The 8,386-nt window shown below is 39.2% G+C and overlaps 1 protein-coding gene across 1 annotated transcript; it reads left to right on the top strand.

The window, feature by feature from the left end:
* The first annotated feature begins 465 nt into the window (after positions 1-465).
* Positions 466-6,493, top strand: cmc1 (C-x(9)-C motif containing 1). The gene is made up of 4 exons (XM_080500928.1): positions 466-560; positions 863-958; positions 4,562-4,652; positions 6,249-6,493. Exons 1-4 carry the CDS (start codon positions 542-544, stop codon positions 6,367-6,369), a joined length of 327 nt encoding a protein of 108 aa, XP_080357054.1. The 5' UTR covers positions 466-541; the 3' UTR covers positions 6,370-6,493.
* The last annotated feature ends 1,893 nt before the right edge of the window (positions 6,494-8,386 follow it).

Genomic DNA, 8,386 nt, shown 5'->3' with positions numbered 1-8,386 from the left:
GGCCAAGGTTTGTTAAATTGTCATCGGTGCATAGGTACATAAACAAGCAAACTTGGATGGACAGCAGGGACATTTGATCAATTTGTTATGACCCTGTTGAAAACGGTTAACACAGTATCCCACCACTAAATGATGTAGCCTTAACAGTAACATATCAAAGTAGATGTTTGTATGTTTAGCATTGAATGGTTTCTACATGTATGTGTGTTGGGGTTGAAGGTGTACAACTTCTTTTCTTTCATGATGAAGTGTTGTTTTTTATTGTGGTCCAATTTTTTGATAACATTGCAAATGTTGAAATATTAAATTACTTAATCACAAAAGTCTAACGTCTTTCCCTGTACTGCCGCCGTTTATATATGAAAACATAATTGACATTACTTTGGCGAGTGCGGCTGACCTTGTGCACGTGACGTGACTTTGTGGGACGCTGGGACTTGTAGTTTTCGTCATCGCGTGGTGACGTCAGCGGAAGTTGTTGCAGCTCGACAGCGAGGTCACATTGCTTCAGTTTTGTAATGTTTTGAGAAACACCGCCTCAATGGAGTCAACAAACGCAGGTATTTACCCCTTTTTTTCGTTGTTCTTAAAGCTTTTCATGTTTTTCAGAGCACACCTTTAGTGGTGGCTAAGTATCCGTGCTCCAGTTTTCATTGAGGGCTTTGTTTATGTGGCTATAGTAGCGTTAGCTGAGTCAACACTGTAGAGTTTGCACATTGAGGATAAATAAGTGTTAATGAGTCTGTTCGTATAGTATTTTAGAGCCTTGTTGTGAATCCTGTATATTGTAACATCGACAGAGGCACTGTCTGTCTCGTCCAACGTGACATATGATGACAATCGTTTTCTGGTGCATCATCAGAGCAGGAAATCCACCTGAGGCACGTGGAGACGGATGTCTTGATCCCGAAGATAATGAGGGAGAAAGCCAAGGAGCGCTGCGTGGAGAAGGTGGAAGGTGTGTGATGTTGATTCCTGCTCTCTCGACTGTGAGGCTCGACCGAGTAGGTGGGGGTGGTGATGGTGTCATCAACCTTTTTAAGACTGAGTGACTCGAAAGACTGCTTGTTATCAGCCTCCAGTAAGCTTGTTAATAGTACCTAAAACATGCAATATCATGTTTATGTTCAAAATAATTTGTGTACATATCACAAAGTCAGTACTTATGTCACTCACTACAGTATTGTCTAAATACTGTGCTTTATAGTTTTGAATGCATTACTACAATTGCAAGTTTTCTTTTAAAAAGACTAGTTACAATTCTTGGACTTTTGACATAAAAAAAAAAAAGTTATTCTTTCTTACATTTTCAGGCAATTGCTGACAATTTTTAGGACAGAACATACCCCATGACTAACCCTAACCCATCACAAGCCTGCAAGCTACAAGATTCAGAAATCACTAATAGACCTGCTCTACTCTCACTGAGACAGGATCTGAAAGTACTACTATTGCCACTCTCTATATTGTGCTTTTACAGTTTACTCCAGAAATAGCAATGCACTGCCTTAATTTGGAAAAGTCTGTCATGTTAGGTTTACAACCACGTAAGTCCTCAACAATAGGATTTGATAAAACTCAATAAATCAAGTCTTAAGTATTGTTTTATGTCCTGTCTCGGTCAGTCTGGCGTTTTCAATGCGCTAACAAATGCAATTGGTTGACACAACTACATTACAATTACTAGAGCAATCTAATTTGAGCTAATATAACCTCTTTTTCATAGATTTTGCATTTACCAAGGTCATTGTGTGTAGTCCAACATGCCTGTTGCCCACAAGTTTGAATGTGGATGTGTGTTTGGTTTGTCTTTCTATATGTGTGTCCTGTAAAGGACACACATATAGTCAACAAGCGCCTCATCCCTGTCCCCTTTGTCTTATATAGAAAGACAAATATAAGACAAATATAGTTGACCTGTCCAGGTATAACCTCTCCTCACGCAGTTAGCAGGGGTCAGATCCAGTATCCCGCTACGATAAACAGAATAGATCAAGATAGGATGGATGATTTTATTCAGTTTAGCTTGATGCTGTGGAGAATTGGATTGTTAGCATGGCAAGTATTGAGATTTTTGTTTTCAGTGTGGTTGCAATATATCATTTCACTGATCTTATTGTTCTTGTGGTCGTCTTTTGGACATTAATACAACATTATGTTTATTTTAGACATGCACTATGTTTATCATAAAGTTGTATTAGAAATATGAATGTATATCAACCCAAAGTATGACGCATATTTTTTTTAAATGCAGTTTTCAGTCAGTTATAATTACATGATTTCCAAACTATAAGCCGCCACATTTTTCACACATTTTGAACCCTGTGGCTTAAACCTCCTTTAGCTCCTATTGTCTGTAGCACTTTGAGATTTACTATTGTAAAGTGCAATAGAAATAAAAGGCATTATTATTAATAAACAATCTTTAAAAAATATTAAACATCTCAATTAACCAGCGCAATGCAAGTTATCCTTCAATAGCTTTTATTTCTTCAGACCAATTTTACTTGTTTTGTGGTGTTTTATTACCACAGTAACTCATTTGTGAAGGATGAGTGCATTTTTGTGTGTTGTGAAGCTGCCATGACAATAATACTTAGAGTATACGCAAGCTGTTCTAACTACTTGGAGTTACAGAAGAGCTTCACACCAGAATACAGCAGTGCACCATTCTTCTGTAATTTTGTAGTGTTATTGCTGTCAAGATTATGACGCTTTGGGAAGGTGCAAAATGAAGAGGAAAAGCAAATCATGTTTGAAAGTCTCATTTTACTTAAAATCCACTTATCACCCATTAACCACACTTTCATCGGAGTTTATGAGACTCCATATTTATTTAATTTCTCTTCAGGTTTTATTCATCTTTCTTTTTGAAGACACATCTTTAAATCCAGTTGCTCTTGATGTTTCACCTTACGGCGCGCTACTTTGATAACCTGCTGTGCCGCATTGTATTGTCACGATTGAGTAGCTGGTCTTTTTGGCCAGGTTTTGCAGTTTCTACAAATTTGACAGCAACCCGCGCAAGCCGGAGGTGACGGGACAGACAATAGACGTGTGGGTACTGGAAACCCCCCTCACGTTACAAGCTTCTCATCCCACTCATTTTCACACCTTTATCGTCCCCCCCCGCTATATTCTATACAGGTCTCCAGCATGTGATCTACAGATCTATAACTTTGTTTTCCTGTGTTGTCTTTCTAAGCACACACACCTCCAAACACCCCAAAGCACACAGACAAGTGATACTAACTGCTTTGTAGCATTTCCCTTACGTGATTTTTTCCCCCCCCATTCCCTTCTTGACTCGCATCACTACTCTGAAATAATTTGTTAAAAAAAAACGTGAGACATCTGCAGATACGATAAAAAAAAAGTTTCACATTGGATACTGGTTTCTAAATCAGATTTGTTAAATGTGTGTCAATATACCATCTATAACATCCACAATAAATAAAATAATTGTCAATTTCCTTGACATAGTACTTTATAATTTATTCATTATTCAGAAAAGCACAGATCAGGCTCAAAATCCTATTTTCTGTTATGGCTAATTATATATCAGGGGTTTAGACTCAGCCTCCTCTTTTAAAGCATCAAATCTCCCTCAATGTTTCTATCATTCCCACTAACTGCCAGACTACACTTCTGCAGCTATTAAAAAAAGCAGCACCACACGGCCAAAATTGGAGGTGGGGAGCACACTTTCCTTCACAAGGGCCTATTCTGACATGAATTCCGTCTCATAAATTGTCTTTTGGTGTAGCTTCTGATGTGTGCTCAGAAAGGCAGCCCTCTGCAGCCTCTATTAGTGCCAGGGGACAGGGATGAGGCGCTTGTTGATTAGATTAGTCGCACTATTCTGCTTCTCTAAATTGGTTCTGCCGTTGAGATTTTTTTTTTTAAACCCCCCCATCCTCTACATCTGCATCCTGATGAAAGTGTCTGTGTGATAACCATACTGATGCCACTGATAAAGGTAATTATGTTGTCAGTCGTTCAACTGGAGACATGAGAGGGCAGTGAGTTTTAATTAAAGCCTTGACAAAGAGCTCGCTAACAAGGTGACGACTCAGTCTTCAGCACCTTCTTTACAGTGAGGACCTTGCATGTTTACCGTGGAATAAAAAATAAATAAACAATTAAAGAAAACAATGGCCAGTCTGCACAGTCATCTTTGCAGAGGAGCTTTGTCTTTGCATATCAATATTTATTTGCTCAGCTCAAGGCATCCGTTAAAAAAAGTAGTCAAGTCTATATTGCAAGTTGCAGTATTTTGCGACCCCTGACAATGTGAGCAGCCTCAGTTTTTGAGTTTAATAAGTCTTGGCAGCGTGACGAAGTTCCTTCTTGTGGACATGAGACCCATCTCGGTTTGCCTGTGGCGATTTGTTTTAATCAACTGACAGGATATACCGGTACACACACTATAGGGAAAGGAAGGCTTCAGTTTTAGTTGAGCGATTCTGCTTGTGTTATTTAGGCTGTTTTAGTTCAAATCAAGCCCTGCCCACTTTATTTAACACATTTTTTTCTTCTTCTCTTCTCCACCTCCCTCCAGCCTTTAACCACTGCTGTAAAGAATCTGGCTTCTTCATGGTGTTTAAATGTCGAGAGCAAAATGCAGCCCTGAAGGAATGCCTGACAGTACAGTGAGTATTTACACTTCCCTGTGGAGCACTCCACAGTGACGCAGTAAAGTTATTTCTCAATTGTTGCAACTATGAACCGATACACATTTCTTTCCACTTCCGATCCAATGCGATGCCTGAATTTGGATATCTGCCAATACAGATACTATTCTGATACCAGAGCTCTGTTTGCTTTGATATTATTATCATTTTGGTTGATTTTATATGAGGCTGTAATAAACTCCTTTGTTTTGCAAGTATGAAATGTATGAATGTATTCTCCCAAAACACAACTTGAGGTTAGTATGAGGTCAGAAAAGGGAGAAGTCCAAACTGTTTTTCTTCAATTCGGACAATGTAGGGGTCTGCGTGACGTCATCATCTCATAATAAACTTGGTATGTTTTTAAAACCTCAGAATCACTTTGTTAATCCCTGGGGAATTTCTTTAGCAAAGCAGCATAAACTGCAATATTTCCAACACGCGCAGCACCAACGATTGGGACTATTTTCACGGAGCTTTACGTGGAGTAGGACGCAGCTTCACTGAGGTCTGAATCAACTGCTGACAGCGTGGAGGAGCTGCTTTTCATTGTTTTGACGCTGCGGTCAGAGCCGTACTCCTCTGCGAGATGTCGCTTTAAAAACGGTGACACCTGGCTCCAGAGAAGCCGCCACCCTGTACAATGGCTTTGCAAACATTGCATGTTGCTTTGCAGTGTGGTGAGCATAGAATACATTCAAACAGCCACATATTGCCATGAAAGGTTGGATAGCGACAGTGCGGCTATGCTCGCCTGCTTGCTGGCTGCAAACTGTGGAATGGATTTCCTGACTCATTACGCCACGACTCATTGAGACCCGCCTCTGTTCAGGAAATCCATTCCATATTTTGCAGCCAGCGAGCAGAGCAGCCTGCAGGGAAATCTCTTGTGGAGTCATTACAGTGACAGTAAAGCACAGATGCGGTTTTTCCTTTCCACAGTCGCAAACAAATCTGCTGTTGGGCTTTTCTGTTTTCTCTATAAAAGCACATTGGATTGACTGTAATGTATTTAAAATGTCTTTTTTTTTTATTTAAAAAAAATTGCACTTTAAAAAAAAAGCACAGATGTGGCTTGTAGATTGGAAATCTCCACAGGTATGATTGGAAATTTATGATCAGTGAATTACGTTGGTATCGGAACTCGATACAGATACTGGATAGGATCAACCCCATCTCCAATACTAGCAAAAAGTCATTTTATTTGACCTGTTGGTTTTTGTGACTTAAGCTCATCTGTGGTCAATCTATCATCTTCTCCATGTTTTATTACCTTACAGTCTTATTCCACAGTAGTTCACTTTTTGCCTGAAAACGTACAATTGCCGATTATCCGCTGCCACCACTATATTACCGGTTAGCCTCAAATTGCATTTTATTGACTGTGAGGAAACTGTACGCATGTTCAGGCAGAACATGCAAACAAAGTGACTTCTTCGATTGCGCATTGTGCTACTTTATAGAATGTTGTAACATAACACGCATTTGTTGGAGAAGGACTGTATAATGTAATAAAATGTGGAGAAGGAGAAGAAAGTGCTGCAGAGTGTTCAGCCTGTTCTGCTTTCCCACCAGCTACAAGGATCCCACATTCTTTGAAGAGTGTAAGCGGGAGTACATCCAGGAGAAACTGGAGTTTGAGAGGACTGGGATTCCATCCAAGAACAGGAAACAAAAACTGCCCACCAGCATGTAATACATCAGCATGATTGTGAAACAGCTTTCAAAAACCCCAGACGACGCCCAGAACCTGCATCAAGTCTTTCTCACTGAGGAAATGCGGCAACAGTCTGGATAAGTTTATTACTCTCACAGCTTCAAGCCTTGTGTGTGTGTGTGTGTGTGTGTGTGTGTGTGTGTGTGTGTGTGTGTGTGTGTGTGTGTGTGTGTGTGTGTGTGTGTGTGTGTGTGTGTGTGTGTGTGTGTGTGTGTGTGTGTGTGTGTGTGTGTGTGTGTGTGTGTGTGTGTGTGTGTGTGTTTTTTTTCTCCCATCTTTGGAATAGGTGGCTTAAAATGTGATTTTATTGTTTGGTATGATTTTTGAAAACTTCAATGCAAATGTTTTGTGCACATTATTCTCAATTCAGTTTTTCCATCACTTGACTCATTTTTGTAGCCACGGATCATGTCGTCATGGTACAGCCCCGTATTGGAAGATCTTCAGAGTCATGCCAGCGCGTTGCTGGTCGATAAATAGCCAGTTCCTGCTGGTCACTTCAACCAGCTTATTATATGAATGGCATGACACGAGTTAAAGAGACTTGTACAACTCAGATAAAACACCTGGTGTAAGCAAGAGAGAAATTATGTGTGATGATGAAGTGATGTAAATATTAAATTCTCAAAAGCAGTAAACATTGTGTGTAATTCTTTTCACTTGTTTTCCTACTTTCATATTAAGTAAGCTCTAATTAAAGTTTTAATTAGGAATAGCAAAAGATCTATTGGGATGCTCATCAGTCTGCACTGTGAAATGAAAGAATGTGAAGGAATAACAGGGAGGCTGGATTTTAGGAGATAAGCATGGACATTTTAATGAATTTAGATTTTTTTTTTCTTCTTTCATTCACGACAAAAGAAATTCACTAAGTGATCTCGCAACCTCCAGCACACAGTGTACTTCAGTTTAGTTCATTTGGGATATGAAAAACTGAACATTGTGAAGCATTTTCTTTTCAACATAAGTAGCTCTGAAGTGAATTAAAACTTTCTGTGCTTCTGTAATTTTTTCTGACTTTGACTGACTTAAATTTGTACCAAAAGAATTTCCAAAATAAATGAATAGCACTCTGTTGATTCCTGATAAATTAAACCTTTACAGTGCTGCACAGTTACTGTATGTATTTATTTAAAGATCTGTCTTTCTCTTATTTAACACACTCCAAAGAACCAAAATGGGGAGCAGTGACTGAGCTCGTTGTAAGGAGGTGTTGCTTTCATAAACAACAAAGTTGAGTTATTTTCTGACTTTCTGGTGGTTGATTTTGTCTGTTTTCTTTAAGGTGGCTGCTGAATTGGCATCACATTAGCAGTATGTGAACTTAAGATGTGTGGTGGAGGCTGTATTCATTATAAACATATTGACACGATGACATTGTTGAATGTAGCACAAAGACCTGGTTTTCACTGTACCCGAAGTGTCATGTCATAATATTTACAGCTAGACTTAAAAACTGACCTTTTATGGTTTAAATATGGCTCAATAGGCTACATACTGTTTACGATCTGTCAACATAATGAAAATATAAAGTGGTACAGCCCATTTTCACTTAACTCTGGCCTCCAGTATTGCTTCACTTTTACATTCAACTTTTAGGATTGCAATAATCTTCGGGAACAGATTTACCAAGTAAATAACATGGAAATGACATTGTCAGTTTTATTGGCTATTTTGTTTCGATCAAACCTACAAACCCACAGTACACCATGTAAGTAGTTTGTCTTCACACTCGCTTTTACGATTGCAACCTGCACTGAGTTTGAAATAACACGGAAAGAGTTTTGTTCTGAAAAGACAAGACTCATTTAAATTCTTCTTTTTTGTAATCATAGTTGTGAGGAAACCAGGGCACCCGTCATCTTCTTTTTCAAGGTCCTGGCTTCTTTTGTCAGGCAGCTCGTCAGAGGTGCAGTTCAACCTTGTCGAGAGACTCTCATTTGTCTTTGGGAGTTCAGCAATGGTTTGGTCTCTACCATGGAGCAACGCCTTCAGC

This window comes from Blennius ocellaris, assembly GCF_963422515.1.
Source record: "Blennius ocellaris genome assembly, chromosome: 8".
NCBI classification, from domain to species: domain Eukaryota; kingdom Metazoa; phylum Chordata; class Actinopteri; order Blenniiformes; family Blenniidae; genus Blennius; species Blennius ocellaris.
The sequence above is the reverse complement of the archived record's forward strand: the minus strand, read 5'-3'. Positions and strand labels throughout refer to the sequence as shown.

What these genes read in the sequence shown, in the direction of transcription:
- cmc1 (XM_080500928.1), top strand. An exon ending in CTGCGTGGAGAAGGTGGAAG is followed by an intron (nt 959 to 4,561) that starts GTGTGTGATGTT and finishes ACCTCCCTCCAG; the next exon opens with CCTTTAACCACTGCTGTAAA. An exon ending in AAGGAATGCCTGACAGTACA is followed by an intron (nt 4,653 to 6,248) that starts GTGAGTATTTAC and finishes CTTTCCCACCAG; the next exon opens with CTACAAGGATCCCACATTCT.